This window comes from Ictidomys tridecemlineatus, chromosome 1 (assembly GCF_052094955.1).
Source record: "Ictidomys tridecemlineatus isolate mIctTri1 chromosome 1, mIctTri1.hap1, whole genome shotgun sequence".
In the NCBI taxonomy this organism is placed as follows: Eukaryota; Metazoa; Chordata; class Mammalia; order Rodentia; family Sciuridae; genus Ictidomys; species Ictidomys tridecemlineatus.
Window position 1 is genome coordinate 104585977 of NC_135477.1, and position 16462 is coordinate 104602438.

Here is a 16462-nt window from a genome sequence, read left to right on the forward strand (position 1 = left end):
ATGCTCATGGTTCTTCTCAGAAGGAGAAGGCAAAACAAAACAAGATGATAAACCTGTCCATCCCAAGTATGAAGACAATCAAATGCACACTCACGCTTGCCATGCTATTCCACAGGTTCTCATTCTTTGTGTTTTTGTAACTATACTTATGGAGATACTGCACAATTCCACTTTTGAATGCATCCGCACTTAGATAATCCCTTAACATGTTCAGAATACAAGCTCCCTGAAAAGATATAGAAATAATTATTACATGTAGTTTGGTTGAACCTCTTTTTTTTTTTTGCCATAATTCTTTTAGAAAGCAGCCACAGTAACATTTTTAATGATGGCAGTTTGTGAAACAGAGTAAGTGAATTAACCTTTGAGGTGCCCAAGAAACAGATTTGTCTAATGTGATTTTTTTAATGATCCAGACTCACTGGGGCTGTTATTTTCTATGTAGCCAAGCTTACCTTGGGGCAAATTAGAATTAACTGCCAGCACCCTTTATTCAGTGTGAGTGGATGAGGATGCAGAGTAAACGCTGCACTCTGAACCACTACCTAGCTCTCCCGCTGCCACTCCAAGGCATGGGTGGGAGAGGCAGGTATCACAAGGGGTGGAGCTCCACAGATAAAAACAGGAGTAGGTGCCAGGTGACGAATGGTGGGCAACTATAGAGAGGGAGCCCAGGCAGCCTTGAGCACAGAGGACTGAAGGAGTAACAAGGAGAGTGGGGCAAGACAATTCCCAGGTACACTGTAATTGTAAAAAGCTGTCTTCCCTGCTTAACCCCCATTGCCATAGATCATAAGTCACAAACTCAGATGTTTCCAGTGACAAATGACAGATGGAATAAATGAGGGAACTTGTCTAAGAGCATACTCTTTTACATTATGTTTTTTTTTTCCTTCCCTGTACTTTTGATGGAAACATGTAAATAAGAAATACTGCTGTGTTTGCTACAACTACAGACAAACACCAGGACAAATGGCAACACATTCTCAGCCTCAGTGAGGAGAGGACAATAGAGCTGGGGATAGAAGTGAAGTGGAAATACAGAGCCTTGATCTCGGAAAGAAGAAGCCACCACTTAGCTCCAGTTTATGTTGCCAAAGGAAATACAGGCCCAGTGTTGGCCAAATCCTTTTTTCTTTTCTTAAGAAAAGCAGCAATCTGGATTTTTTACATAAAAACAGCTTTACCTATGACCTCTTCACTCCAGTTTTAGTGTACAAACTATTCCCTTATAAAAAGAAAAAGAAAAAAAAAACCTGTACCTATACAATCCATTTTTACCTTTTCATAAGACACATCATCAAACATCTCTCGAATCTCAGCAGGATTCTCCACAGGTGTGGACACAGGGTGTGAAGAATTCAACGCGTCAACCTCCATTGCATCAAAACACTTGCCAAAGAAATAATCTTCCTATTAAGGCAGAAAAAAAGAAAGAAAGAAAATATCATCTATAACTTACATTTAAAATTATGAAAGGAGGAAGGTTTGATCTGAGCTCACAGGTCTACATTTCTAATTTTGTGCCAAAATACTCCATATTTCTAGTATTTATGAAATAAGACAGAATGACTATGCATTCTAAAGAGAGTCCACAAAACAGTGATTTTAGGTGACCATTTTAAGTCATCAATCCATATTGACTAGTTCCCAAATCACTGAAAGGAAAGCACAGCTCAGCTCATTCACACACTTCTATGGAGACAAGATTAAACTGTTATCTATAATGGCAGCCAGAAACATAACACACTCAAAAAGAAATACTTTAAACATCTAATGTCTATTTATGAATATTAACATGTATTTATAGAACAAATGTTTTATCAAAATAAAAGTGAAAATTTTTTCAAATATGCATTAGGAAACTATGCTTTAAAGAAATTATTTTCCTATTACAGGAAAATAAAATTATTTTAGACTTTATTCATTTTAAATACAGATCATTTTAGAATAAAAAAAATTTCATATTATTCTAAAAACAAAATCATCCGCCTATAGCCAAACAGGAAAGTAAAATGTTAAGTGATTCAACATTTCCATTAATCATCTGTAGTATTTAGAAACAGACATATTTAGCTTTAAAACCATATAGTTAAAGAAAAATATAGAGAAAAAATTCCAGCCTTAACTTTATATGGCACATTAACTCAATTGACTAACATGCATTCATAATAATTTTTATTATTGAAAGTTATTATAGAAATGGGAATATTTTTATGACCCATTATAGTATAGCTATATGTACTTTCTATTTTAACTATGTATAAGTAAATTGTGAGAGAAAATGGGAAGTAGTGAATATACATAAAAGAAAAGAACTGTAGTAGGGTAAAGATTTTTTTTTTTACATAAAATAGTTCATTTTAATTTTGGTACATGTGATTTTCTCAAGTGTAACATATGATTTTTAAAACAAATAAACAGCAGTTCCAAAGCATAAAGTTTGTAATCTGAGAATGTATCTGATACTCAGTATAACTTGTGATTTGCCAAGAAGGGTTTTGTTGAGATAATAACAATGAATACTTCTATAACCAGCAACCTACAAGTTGGAAAAATGATATGGAACATTTAGACCATCGTTATTTCTATTTTTTTATATTAAGGGTAGATACAATTTAACACTTAATTTCATAACCATCAGGGGTCAACCCTTAAGTTTAAAAATTAGTCTGTGATAAATATTGAAAGTTCACTAGCATTTTTGAAATGTGATTCATATCTAAGCTTCCAGGGTACTTATTCATGAAATATTTCTATAAATTCTATAATCAAAGTTTAGAAAATATTTCCAGCAGCAGTGAACAAACCCACAGATTAAGCTCTCATGCAAAAACATAAATAACAACTCACAACTTTGAGCTCAGGATGGGTCACACTGACAGACACAAATTCCATAAACTTGGCAAATCCCTCATTTAGCCAAAGGTCATTCCACCATTCCATTGTAACAAGGTTCCCAAACCACTGAAAGGAAAACACAGTTCAGCTCATTCACACATTTCTATGGAGACTGGATTAACTTACCTATAATGGCAGACAGAAACGCAACACACTTAGAAAGAAATATTTTAAATGTCTAAGTCTGTTTATGAATACTAAAATGTACTTATATAATAAATGTTTTATCAAAATATAAATGAAAATTTTTCAATATGCATTAAGAAACATGAAACTTTATTAAAGAAATTATTTTCCTATGGCAGAAAAGAGAAAAACTAAAAATAAATGAATTGCTTCATATGTCCCACAAAAGCAATATAAACATTTAACTATGCTTTTTTAAAAGATATTTTTATTAGTTGCTGATGAAATTTTTTATCTTATTTATTTATTTGTATGCAGTGCTGAGAATCGAACCCAGTGCCTCACACATGGTAAGCAAGTGTTCTATCACTGAGCCACAATCCCAGCCTTTAACTATACTTTTTAAGAAGAGTGTCTGAGGTTGTATACCTGGTGGGCAAGTTCATGGGACACGGTCATTGTGATACTAAGTTTACTGGATGCAGAAGATTTTTCTGTATCAAACAACAGTGCAGATTCTCTGTATGTTGTCAGTCCCCAGTTTTCCATAGCACCAGACTGAAAGTCAGGAATAGCTGCAAGATCTTGGGAAGGAAGTAGTACAATGTATTACCAATCACAAAGCTGCACATTCCCCCAACACGTTAAGCATCAGAATGGATGAAAGTTAGGACCAAAAGAAAAGCTGAGCTACTTGTGCAGAAATATGGAATTCCTGATAGGAAGAACCCTTCTTAACGGAGAAAAAGGCACTCAGTGACTCGGAGTCATTTTTCTTCCAAATTGACCAAGCTAAACTTTGTCTCAGGTCTTTTGACTCTATTTCTAGCTTTCTGACCATGAGTTTTGGGGCTGAGTAATCTGAACAAGTACCTCAGTAATCCATTCTATTTTGAATACCTAAGACACACACATATAACTAAAAACTCAAAGACACTATAGTTTTAAGGTATTGTATAAGAAATAAAATGCAGAATCTCTTAAACTTGTGTAAATTTGTTCACTCAAAAAAATTTATTGAGCACCTTCTATATACTTGCTAAGCATGTACCAATTTAAAAAAAAAAAAAAAAAGCCTTTGCACTCTGCTACCTGCTGGCTAATAATATCAGAAGGCAAAGTAGTTCCCATGCCACATGCCTCAAGAACTGTATTGAGATTTGCTTTTACTATCATTAGAAGTTTATTTTATCAATCAGAGGAGAGGTGATAAGAAGGATCAATCTGATGTTTAATGCTGGGGTTTTGAGGACATGAGGAGCGGCTAGAGAACCATGGGGTGAGCCAATGGAAAGAATATAATCAATGATTGGGGTCATCAAATGCCACTTTGAAAGATCTGTGTGAAATCTCTACCTTGTTTGGGTAAAGGGTATGGTATGCTGAAATAATCCTCATAAAATTCTAGAAGAGTCACTGCAGCATCCAATGCATAATCTGCTTGATTTATCTTGTCAGGCACAGCATACACAGAAACCTAGAGAGAAAGGCACAGAAAGATATTCAAATATCATAGTGGTTTCTCCCTACAACTGTAGAGAAGACTGACATCAATGGCTTCCTACAGTTGGATATGATTGTTAGTATTAAAGAAGACAATTAGAAATTTCATGCTGACTTCCTTTCTGAAAACAACCACAAATGCTGCATAATATTTACAAAAATATCTTTTTAAACGTGTTCATAAGGTGGTCAAAAAAGAAAGGAATACTCAAAGGCCAAAAGCAAAGTGACAGCAGCAACTTCTAATTCTGCAGAGAACTGCAGTTGGTGCCTAACTACAGATGTTCATTTTTACTGTGGGGTTCTAATAATAAAACACAGAGAGTTTGGCCTGGCCTGATCTACCTGGATTTACCACTAACTGGTTTTTTGCTCCTTTTGAAACTTAAGATTATACTTCTTTAAAATGTGTAAATTGGGTGTTGTTTTTGTTTGTTTGTTTGTTTTCAGGTGCTGAGCATCGAACTAAGGACCTGGTGCATGCTAGGCAAGTGCTCTACCACTAAATTATATCCCCAGCCCCCAAAATGGTAGCTTGATATAGTTTTAATCTTCATTTCTATTTTGTGTGTGTATATATGTTGTGTGTTACTGAGGCTCAAACTCAGGACCTCACACATGCTAGGTGAACACTCTACCACTGAGCTATATCCCCAGCCTCACTATAAAAATGAATATCTGCAGCTGGGCACCATATCACAGGTCTGTAATCCTAATGGCCTGGAAGCTGAGGCAGAAGGATCACAAGTGTGAGGTCAGCCTCCGTGAGTTAGGGAGATTCTAAGCAACTAAGGTAGACCCTATCTCAAAATAAAAAATAAAGAAGAACTAGAGTATAGCTCAGTGGAAAACCATCCCTGAGAGTTCAATCCCCAGAAGCAAACATAAAAAAGGAACATTTGTGATAACAGAGCCAACAACTATCCTTGCCCAAGATTAAGGGACTTCCCAGGATCCAGGGCTTCCAGGTTAGCCAGGCAAACAAGAACAGCTTGGTCAACCTATGCATCAATCACAGGTTCACCTTCACTCCACTCTTGGTCATCTTGCTGACAGACTCAAAATCTGAAATAATGAAGGCCACCAGGTAAGTGCTCATCCTCACAGTGACATCAAAATGGTCTTCTATGAGTCCTTCAGCAATCGTCACAGATTTCACCTAAAATCAGAGTAAATCATATTACCAAGTAATCCAATTCAAAACACTGAACACATAAGAGAAATTTCCCTAATCACAAGATATAATATCAAATGTATATGACATGATATTTCTACAGTTACTTCAAAACTTCTCTACCTGATATCTATTATAATTTAGATATTAAAGTCAGACCATTTGACTCAATTTTTTTATTGAGATACAATTCACATACTACAAAATTCACTTCTTTAAAATATATAATATAGTAGTTTTTAGTATACTCCTTAAATTGTGCAATCATCAACCCTTAACTTCTTCCAAGTAACCCAGATGATTGCAAACTGACTCTTATTTAATACATGTTAGTTTATAACATGTATTTGGGACAAATCAAAACTGAATCTGCTGGTTTTACCAAGATGTGGTCCACTTGTCCCTAATTATAGAGAAATGCAATGTCTATATACTCTTCACTAGGCAAATAGATAATCATGTCCTACCAAAAAAAGAGCTTAAGTTTTCTATACAAATGGAAATGAACTATGCCTATGAGGATCCGTAAAGTCTCTCCCAAACTCAGATATGTCTCACTGGAATCAGCTTTTAAGTGCAATCAGCATTTTAAGCACAACCCCTTGCAGCTTGAGTGGGCTTGATTGGGGTAGCGTCTAAGATCAAAGGAGAAAGTCTTAACACCTCAGCAACAGGAAGTATTGAGGTAGGATCTTGTAGAGGGGAAAAAAAGTCATAATTAGCCTGGAGAAACCATGTCAACAAGCATTTTTCCTGTAATCCCATACCTGCCCCTGTTTGTATACCCTTGTCCTTCTTCTTATACTTACCAGCCCTAGCCATATACCTTCTTCTCATCTCTCAGTTGTCTAAACCAATTCTGCTACACAAGCTAGATTTACTCTTTAAGGATCCCAAACTATCTTTTATTTTCAAATGCCTTCTACATACTCCCAACCAAAATTTCCATTTTTGATGTTGTGCTATCAGGATGGCAACCTGATTATACTAATTCAAATTTAAACATGATTAATTCTTGCTTACTTCCTGAACACTGCAATGTTTCAGTGGTATACAATACTTGATTTTCCAGTCTCCAAAAATGTCCCCTTCCCCTTCCCCTCAGCTTTACATCTGCAGCCAGAGGTCAGGCCACTCCTATCATATTCTATCTGTCCCAGGCTTTCCAAAATTGCATTGGAGATATTTCTGTCCTCCACAGGTGGGTCCTGCATATCCATGGCTAGACTCCAGCATCTTTGTAGAGTCTCCAGAGCTCTTTGCCTTCTTTCTGCAGGTCCATGGGATTTCTCCACTAACTCTGCTTGCTCTTTCAATTTCTCGCACATCTCCATCCTATGTCTGTTCCTTTATTCTCCTAGAACTGTTACTCCTTCTGCATTCCTCTTTCATGAAACAATGCCCAAGTACTGCTTGGGCAAGAAGATTTTGACTTGAAAGGCATATTTTCTATCTCAAATTTGTATTTGGAAAGTGGAATAATTGTTTCTTTTTTTTTTATGTCCAAAATTGGGAAGAGGAACAAAGTTGTCAGCTGATCCTTGTATGGAGAACAGCCCTTTCAGGGGCCAAAATTTTGTTAGAAAGTATTCTTCAAGATATTTAAAGGTGGATAGAGTTTAAGGTTGAGAATTTTAAGGTCTCTGGTGCTCAGTGTCTCTTCATGCTAAGATATTGCTTCCCTGTCATCGTAGGGATAAAGCTGGACAGTCTTTAAGTCTCTAGGCAAAGGCCATTCCACCGAGTCTTGTCTTTGATGAACATTTCTAAACAAAACAATGTACATCCAGAAGCTAGTGTGCACCAGCTGCAGAAGAAAAGCTGGCAGATGCTTATCCAAGCTTCCAGAATCAAGGGATGATGGCACTTAATGAGTAGTTTCAGTCCTTTGGCATAGTCATCTTCTGGCCACTTTCAAAAATCAGGAGTGCTGTGTGCATTGGAGGATAATGACTTCTCTTAAGGCAGCTAAGCTATCTATTATCATTATCTACCTTCAGCATCATAACATTCTGAAAAGATTACTTTTCTGTCTGCCCAACTTTGCACATATACTTATAAATTGTATAGTTATTATTAGTATATTGTAACTGGATATTATTTAAAAATGGGTTTATACTAGAAACATGGTCTTATTTGACAAAATATTTTCTTTAAAATCCTATCACAAGAAGATGAGGATGAAAGAGCTTTGTGGAGGTCGTTGTCATTGGAACCTGACCCAAAGTACTTAAAGTTTCCTTCCTATCAGCATTGATAACCTGGAATGGCATTAATACTGAAACCTTGGAATTTTTAGGGGCAATTTTTTCTTTGACTATAAATGAATTGTAGCTTAAAACAAAAACATGCATTGGAAATGAAAAGGAAAAGTTAGCAACTATCTATCATGGAATAAAAGAAACTCCACTGATAACTGTTATTGGGGTAATGCAAGTCCCAGAAGAAGCAAAAGACTTTTCTGTGAGCCAATATGCAGGACTTCAGACTCACCAATGGCATGTTGGAGATAGCCAAGTGCCTTGGCTCCCTTCGGATCTTGATGGAGAAATTAGCTTTGAGGGCAGGTTCATCAAAGCAGGGGAAGGCCATTCTAGCTGCAGTTGGTTCAAACTGGGTTGATGCAAGTACCCTGAAATCATGGCAAGGAAAATAAAATTGAGTATGATACACTAAGGGCTCCAAAATAGGTTTTTGTCTGCTTTTTAATTCCTGAAGTTAACATAAGATTAGTGGATTTCACTAGTAAATGGATATTTTTAAAATATTAATATGACAAAACCAGAGAAATGCCTAGAAAAACACATGAAGAAGAGTTAAGAGCCTTAAAAGATAGTGAACACTTAAAAATTAGTAAGAAAATATCCAATGAGCAAGTGGAATCTCTGACTAAACAGGCAATTCACAAAAGAAGAACCGACAAGTTATTTACAAAATATATCAAAAGCTGCTCAACTGTCTTAATAGAGTAATAAAAATTAAGGGTCTTTTGCTCTAAAAAGATTGCTAATAAACATATTAATGAAGAATGTAAAGGTATAACAAGGGATATCCATCACTTTGGAGATTCTTTGACTTACCAACTTTATTTATAGGCATTTACTGTAAAGAAATGATTTATAGATTTCATCAAAGTGTTGCTGATAGTGAAAAGTGGGAAACAATTTCCATAAATGGGAGATTAGCCAAATAAATTAACATATAAACATGTATTTTAATAGTTATTAAAATGATGTACAGTGACAGTCATTGATATAAAACATCTCAATGTATTAAATTTTAAAAACTCCCTTGTGAACAGAAAATATAACATAATTCCATTTACATAAAATAACATTTAGGCATATCCAGAGAGAAGTTTCTTATAACAGAAATAATTATCTCTGGGGACTATGGGATGAATTTTATCCCATATAAAAATATAAAATATATTTTATCCCATATATAAATATAAAAAAATATTTTTGGGTCAGACACAGTGGCACATGTCTGTCAACCCAGCTACTCAGGAGGCTGAAACAGAAGGGTTGCAAGTTCAAGGCCAGGCTAGGCAATTTAGCAAGACTCTGTCTCAAAATAAAAAATAGAAAGAGCTGGGGATATAGCTCAGTAATAGAGTACCCTTGGGTTCAATCACCAGTAATGCATACATACATACACAAACACACACACACACACACACACACACACACACACACACACAACTCTTTTTGGTAGCAGCTAACTTTTTACTTGATAAAATAATATAAAATCAATGAAACTTAACTAACAATAAAAATTTGATTTTAAAGTTTAGTGTAAAATTTCCCCAAATATATATTTTCTTAAAAGCAGAACCAAAGCAAAGCAATGGAGCACTGTAAAATATTTTAACTGAAGTAAAAATATTTAAAAGCCAGGCATGGTGGTACATGCCTATAATCCCAGAGGCTCAGGAGCCTGAGGCAGGAGGATTGCAAATTCAAAGCCAGGCTCAGCAACTCATTGAGGCCTATGTCTAAATAAAATACAAAAAAAGGCTGGGGCTGTGACTCAATGGTTGAACGCCTCTAGCTTCAAAAAAATCTTTCCTCTAATGGGCTGTCATGAGTCGAATTGTGATTCCAGAAATATATACTGATGTTCAAACCCCTAGTCTCTGCAAACATGACCTTATTTGAAAATAGGGTCTTTTCAGATTTAATAAAGTTAGAAAGAGGCCATCAGGCTGAACACTAATCTAATATGACTGGTTTCTGAAGGGATAATGGAAGTGTCCCTGTGACAAGAGAGCAATGATGGAGCAATAAGATGAAGCTCAATGGTCACAAGGATCGACGGCCACCACCAGGGCTAGGAAGAGGAAAGAAGGGTTGTACCTGAGTCAGAGAAAACATGGGCCTGCAGACACCTTGATTTCAGACATCCACCCTCCAAAACTGATAAATAAGTGTTTTTTTCCTTTGGCTTTTTTTTTTTTTAATAAGACACATAGTTGTTGGTACATTGTGACAACAGCCCTAGGAAACTAATGTGTACCCAAAAGAATTTAAAATGTTCAGTAGTCTCAGAAATCTAATGAAACAAATTACTATTTGCTCTGATTAAGCTGGTGGAAAGAAAATAATCAAAATAGAATAAAAATGAGATTTTAAAAGAGCAAGGGAAAAAAAAAACATTGGCCATTTTTAATGCCACAAAGAAAATGTAAAAACAAAACTCACGTGGGTTTAACTATAAAGAGGGGGTTTTTAAAGAAAACCCATCAGATATAATGGATTTTGATTTAAAATCTGGGGCTGTGGCTCAGTGGCAGAGTGCTTGCCTCACACCTGTGAGGTACTGGGTTCAATCCTCAACACCCCATAAAAATAAACAAACAAAATATTTTAAAAAAGAAAGAAACAAAGAAGGGATTTAGAGCAGGAGGCACTTGAAGCTTAAAACATTTTAAATCACCTCACTTCCCCTTCCTTGGTTCTGTAGGTGCTTTTATAAAATCCATGGAAACTCTCAGACAGATTGCCAGCAAAGTCAATGGTTACTGTGTATGGGAGTCCTGTGAGGAGTGGCTCCGGAGCCAGAAGTGCGATTTGTTCATGAGGGGGATACTCCAGGACCCTCAGCAGCTCTTCAGATGCCCTCTCTGAGGCAGCTCCTTTCCTGAGAGTGGCCTTGGATATCTGCAGGCGGTGACTATGCAGGATGATGGTACTGGTGGGCTGGCTGGCTGTGATCTCTATTTCTGTGGATCCTGAGAAAGTCAGCGTGCTGAGGTTTGCATGGATCATAAGATCATAATGAACTGGGATGACATGCTCAGGAAGCCGCATTTTATTCCAAGGAAATGGCATCCCATCACTTGCTTTTGGAGATGTAGCATCACTGTTCTGACACCATGAAGGAGTTGTCAGAGTCAAGAGTGAGGAAAGTAGAAATAACTTGCTTATAAGTGGCCATGGGAGGGGCAGAGACACCATCTTCTTGCTCAAACTACCTATGGGCACAAAGACCAAAATGAAAAATCATTAATATGTTGTCAAGACTGCGTAGTATCAGAATTTATCTATCCAATATTAACAGATATAGACATACACTTCCAAAAGTTTTCTTGAAAGTAAAATTACTTTCCCTATATTACTAATTCACAAAGGGAAGAAGTTTATGGTTAGTAACAATCTTAACACATATTAGAAAGTATCATTTGGCTTTCAAAGTTTAACTCTGTCAATGTTCTTGGTTGAAAGAAATCAAATAAGCTCTGGTTGATGTAGCCAGAAAAAAAAAAAATATTTGAAGATCTGGAGTAGCTCAATGAATAAGTCCCAGGGGGGCAAGACATTTGGGAAAGTACTTTCACAAAGCAGACAAAGATGGACAAACAGAATCATTTCAGACAATATTCTGTTCAAGAGGTTGCTCTTCAACAACACTGGACCTCAGAGGAAGATGCTCTTCCGCTAGCAGAAGCTAGCACTGTTGCAGCTACCACTAGACTGAGGTCCCCACTGTCCCTGCAACTTTGCATAATTTGTTTCAGTTTCAACATTCCAGCTTTGAAGTCCAAGTACCTGAGCAAAGATGAGGTGTCTACACCACCAAGCAGGGAAAGCAGAGAAAGAAAGAATCTGGACTTCTAAGTATGACTGTGGAAATCAGGTATGAGATCCCAGCAAGCCTCACAAAGTCAAGAATTCCTAAAACAGGAAGTACAGGGAGGACACGGAGATGCTGAATAGTAAGAGGGAAAAGGCAGGTATCCCTAATAGTAATCTTTAATCAGATTAGAACCTTCCTCAGATTTTCAGGCCAAAAGTTAACTTAATACTTATAAAACCAAGAATAATTTAAGGAGTTAGCTGAGAGTTATAGCACAATAACAAGTTAACTAAGAATATGGGGAGGTAGCATGGTCCAGTCAGAGGGAAAGGAAGCATACTTGCAGGCTAAGGCAGAAGAAAACACTGGATTCAAAGGTTAGTGAATCTGAAATACAGCACACAGTGGGGAGAGGTGTGCCTGCAGAGGTTGGTAGAGGTCAGAGCACCACACAACCTATAGACCTGTGTGGATTTAGAATGTTATCATCAGTGTAAAGAGAAGCCACTGGAAGGGTTTGGAGCTAAATTTTAAGATACAATTCGCATTTTAATAAATCACCCTCGCTGTTATATGAAGAATAGAAAGCAGCAAGAATGAAGGCAAGAGACTAGTTCAAAAGCAGTCCTCGCAAAGTAATGTCTTATACTGGGATGAAGGAGAAAAAGGAAGAGGGACAGTTCTGGGGGTATATTCCTCTATATTTAGGGTAGATTGGAAGTGGGAAAATAGAGAACAGTTTTCAGGGGTGGCTGCTGTGTTTCTAGAATGCACATATGGTAGTCATGGGTGCCTTTTTTTGAGATGGAGAGTGGAACAGACTCAAAAGAGAGAAGTGGCTCAGGTTCATTTTGTTAAAAGTTTAATTTATAACATCTGTAATATTCGGGAGGAAATTCATGAGTTTAGAGCCCAGAGATAAGGTTTTAAAGGTCTTTCTTATACTTCACTGTGTACTCCTTTACAATTTCAAAAAGTATTTTCTTTTGGCATCTGGTCAAATTAAAGCCTCTTTCACAATCAATGTCCTCCCACAAGTGCAACAGGCTCTCTGAGCTTTACTTCGGGCCTGAAGAATCTAACAACTTATCTTGTTGGGCTGCCTTGGTGATTCTGACTTTTCCTACTCATCTAGTAGTTCAGTGGCAACTGGTTCAATTATTTTCAGCTTCCCTCTATGGGACACTACTGAATGCAAAATAGAGCATCAAAGGAACAATGAACTTGCTTCTGAAGTTTCCGAACAATGAAGCTAACAAGTACTGAAAACAGCTTGCCACTTGTCACTCCTGGCAAATGATTTAAATTTTGGATAATTTTGAATTTTTCTATTTAGGTCTACCTAAAAATGTGCCACTACTCAGTATATAAAAATTTTTTTGTTTGTTTTTGTTGTTGTTAGTTTTTTCAACTGTTGACCACATCCTAAATCGAGAGCAAATATTTTGGGTATTTTTTTGAAAACAGCATTTATTTTGAATGTGGTCTATATAAAGAAGCTGAATCATAAGCATAAGGAAGTGTTGCTTTTCCCTTCCTCTTAAGAAAATTAACCTGAAGGCCTACTGAAGGGCCAAAAAAGAAAATCCTCTCACCTCTCCCCCAAGGGCCCAGGACCCAGCTCTGGGCCTGGAGTGTGCTAGGTAAGCCCTGTGCCACTGAATTTAATCCCCAACCTCAGAAGGAAACCTTCAATTGCTCAAACAGGAGAGTTTTATCGGAATAAAACCCGGCTAAAGTCAAAACAAAGAAGGGAAAGAAATTGCTGTTAAGAAGTACAGGAGAGCCAGGCACGGAGGCGCACGCGGGTAATCTCAGAGGTTTGGGAGGCTGAGATAGGAGAATCACGAGTTCAAAGCCACCCTCAGCAATTGTGAGTCGCTAAGCAACTCAGTGAGACCCTGTCTCTTAATAAAATATAAAATAGGACCGGGGATGTGGCTCAGTGGTCAAGTGCCCCAGGAGTTCAATTCCTGGTACGAAAAAAAAGAAGAAGTACAGCAGAAACAGGGAGGAAACCAACCTTAGGACACAAATAGCGTCCCATCTCACTAAACCCCTATCATCTTCCCGGTTGTTCACCCAAAGCCAAGTTCTGTTCTCTGGCAAGTACCAGCAAGGCGTCCTCCTTGGCCTAACCCCGCCCCTCTTTGACCTCCAGCGTAGTGGAGCGGACAAAGTGGCTGGCAGAACTCCAGCAGCGAGGCGGAGCGCGCGGCGCGGCTCCCTCCAGCCCGACCACAGCGCGGCCTGCCGGGCGGCGAGCAGGGCGACCCGCCGGCCGCGCGCCCCCGCCTTCTCCGGGTGGCAGGGGAGCGTGCGCGTGGGCTCTTCGTCCACTCGCAGTGGTCCCCGCTGATTCCGGCCCAACCCAGCCCAGCCCAGCCCGGCCTCGCCCTCCTCCCCGCGCCCCTGCCCTCCCGCCTCCCAGCAAGTTCAGGAAAAAAAGTCCTGATCGCTCCCTCCTTGGCTCCGCAGCTCGCGCCCTGCCAGCCCACCTCGGACACTCGCGGCCTGCCTGGGGATCAGGACAGATCGACTCACCCTCGCGCCACCGCTGCCTGCCTGCAGCCCCGGGACCGAAAGTGAAAGTGGAGTCCCGGCAGCTGCGGGCGGGAGTGGAGGGACGCGACGGATCCCTTGCCTGAAGCAAGACCTGACGAAGGGCAAACCTGGGAGTAGGGTCTGGCCACGGAGACCATCGTCCCTCCCCAGGGACGAAATTTGTCAATGAGTATGGACACCCGGGAAACTCCGGGGTTGATAGAAGGGAGCAGATAGGGAGGGTCCCCGTTTAAGAACGCGGATTCTTTTGTCTGCGTATTTTGAGGTTTTTTTTTTTTTCGTTTCTTTTTTCTTTCCCACTAGTTACTCCTTATGGAAGCATGCACTTGGAGTACATAGAAGGTAGCTGGTGTTTCAGGAAGGGACCAAATAAGGGACCCAGGCTCGCTTGTCCCCCAAGGTTGGAAGGGCTTGACGCCCATTGGAATCAGAGGGTGTCGATCACCTCGCCTTTGCGAATGGGCTGAGAGCTCGTGGCCCGCCTCAGAAACAGGAACTGCAAAATACTCTGTAGTTGACAAACTGTCTGGTGGGATTATTTTCAGCGTAGAGTCGCTAAATTAGGACATGCTGCATTAGCAGAGGGAGGGTTGTAGCAGGCCTCCAGAATTTCCCTACTACTACCAAGGGGCACCGTACCCCTGAGGACTGGCTACTTCTCAAATTAAAATGTTCCCGCTATTTTATCAAGGACAATGACGATTTCTTCCCTCTCCTTAGAACCTTAAAAATTCGAAAAGGCTGTATTTAAACAGTTGAGGTCACAAGCTAAGAAAACGATTCAAATTCACCAAAAGCTCCAAGTTGGTGAGTGGACGGTGGTCCCGGTAGTAGTAGCAGCCCCCTTGAGTATTGTTTTCAGGCTTTCACGTCCAGCCTCCTTCTTAGACTAATCTTTCCTTTGAGAACTGGGGTTCTAAATCACTGGAACAATATTTGTCAACATTTTTATTTTTCAATCTTACGTCTTCTTTTGAAAAATATATTTAGTTCCCTACATTCTTCTCAGGACATTTTGTAATATAAAAATTAACATTCGGTTCTAGACTCAATCAGGATAGGATCAAAGCAAGGGGAGTAAGTTTGTTTGTTTGTTTTCATTAAAATTCAACAAGTAATGGGGACTTTTGGATCAGTTGGTTTCTGCACATTCAGAACATGGCAGGAGGTGTCAACTCTGAATCACTGTCCTCTAAGGTCTACAACCATCTCTTGATTGCTCCAATTTGTCAGGATAGATTTCTTGTTCAAACCCCATGCATTTATTTACCTGTATATTTATGTTTTTGGATTTGATGGTTTCAGTTTTGTTTCTAGTAAAGCTTCTTTCAAAATATTTCTTGAAAGTCAGGAGCAAATGATCCAAACAGACTGATGCAGAAGACAACCAAAAAGGCAGGAAGAGGTCAGGGCCTGTACATGAACGTGGAAGAATGGAGCTCATCTGTGGGCAAGGAAATAGTTGACAGGTATTATCCTCTGTAGTTAAATGAGGCAGCTCTGCCCCTTCAGTTCTTGCCTACACACACAGGTGCGCGCGCGCACACACACACACACACACACACACACACACACACACACACACACACTGGATGTAATCCTGTGTCCCCAGAACTCAATTTTTTTGGGGGGAGAATTGGAGTACGGGGATTGAACTCAGGGGCACTTGACCACTGAGCCACATCCCCAGCCCTATTTTGTATTTTATTTATTATTATTATTTTTTAACTTTTAAAGTACAATTTAGAAGCTAGAGTATATGGTAACAATATTGTATTCTATCTAGAGACAGGGTCACACTGAGTTGCTTAGCACCTCGATTTTGCTGAGACTGGCTTTGAACTTGTGATCCTCTTGCCTCATACTCCCAAGCCACTGGAATTACAGGTGTGCACCACCATGCCCTGCCAGAACTCAATTTTTTAAATGCTGATTTTTTAAAAAAAATAGCAATGTCTCTCACTCTTGATAAAGAAGATAACAGTTGTGTGTGTGTGTGCGCACCAAATTGCAGGAGAGACTTGCTAAACAAAATCTGTGAGTTTATTTATAATCTTTATTTTTACTCAGAAACAGGGAAGAAGGTACAGATGCCAAATTAAAAAAAAAAAAAAA

The 16462-nt window shown here is 38.8% G+C and overlaps 1 protein-coding gene across 5 annotated transcripts in view; it reads right to left on the reverse strand.

The window, feature by feature from the left end:
• Erap1 (endoplasmic reticulum aminopeptidase 1) overlaps positions 1-16462 on the reverse strand; it is a 103915-nt gene that overhangs the window by 12580 nt on the left and 74873 nt on the right. Inside the window, exons 2-10 of one of the 5 annotated variants that reach the window (XM_078045052.1) lie at positions 15618-15791; positions 10643-11180; positions 8198-8336; positions 5555-5689; positions 4384-4504; positions 3457-3611; positions 2854-2967; positions 1282-1413; positions 95-226 (exon numbers count right to left, since the gene is read on the reverse strand). In XM_078045052.1, coding sequence (XP_077901178.1) covers positions 95-226; positions 1282-1413; positions 2854-2967; positions 3457-3611; positions 4384-4504; positions 5555-5689; positions 8198-8336; positions 10643-11163 — 1449 coding nt within the window. In that variant the 5' untranslated portion in view covers positions 11164-11180; positions 15618-15791. Of the gene's footprint in view, positions 1-94; positions 227-1281; positions 1414-2853; positions 2968-3456; positions 3612-4383; positions 4505-5554; positions 5690-8197; positions 8337-10642; positions 11181-13805; positions 14010-14280; positions 14480-15617; positions 15792-16462 lie in introns of those variants that run through there. The other 4 variants (XM_005326145.5, XM_040273204.2, XM_040273205.2 and 1 more) reach the window with 4 other exon arrangements.